The 409-nt window shown below is 44.3% G+C and overlaps 1 protein-coding gene across 1 annotated transcript in view; it reads left to right on the plus strand.

Annotated features, from left to right (window-relative positions):
- The window catches only part of LOC105506326 (radial spoke head 10 homolog B2-like), a 67,302-nt gene that overhangs the window by 30,964 nt on the left and 35,929 nt on the right, over nucleotides 1-409 (plus strand). Inside the window, exon 4 of the mRNA XM_011934409.1 lies at nucleotides 198-368. Within this exon, the coding sequence (XP_011789799.1) occupies nucleotides 198-368 (171 nt within the window). The remainder of the gene's footprint in view (nucleotides 1-197; nucleotides 369-409) is intronic.

Consider the following 409-nt stretch of genomic DNA (forward strand, 5'->3'; position numbering starts at 1 on the left):
CAGCTACTCAGGAGGCTGAGGCAGGAGAATGGCGTGAACCTGGGAGGCGGAGCTTGCAGTGAGCTGAGATCCGGCCACTGCACTCCAGCCTGGAAAACAGAGCGAGACTCCGTCTCAAAACAAAAACAAAAACAAAACAAAACAAAAAAACACCAAACAAACCGTAATTATCTCCTGTATTTGCCTTCCTTCATTAGAGCTGATCAGAAAGCTTGATGGCAGTGAAAGTCATTCTGTGTTGGGGTCAAGCATCGAGCTGGATCTAAATTTGCTCCTAGACATGTACCCTGAGGCAGCCCGACCTGAAGAAAAGAAGCAGGTAAAATCTTTTTTATTGGTATCAATTGCATCCTGGGGAAATATAGGTGGTGACTGTTGTCACGTGTTGAATGTCTTTTTTTTTTTTTTT

Source organism: Colobus angolensis, unplaced genomic scaffold, assembly GCF_000951035.1.
Source record: "Colobus angolensis palliatus isolate OR3802 unplaced genomic scaffold, Cang.pa_1.0 Scaffold135, whole genome shotgun sequence".
NCBI classification, from domain to species: Eukaryota; Metazoa; Chordata; class Mammalia; order Primates; family Cercopithecidae; genus Colobus; species Colobus angolensis.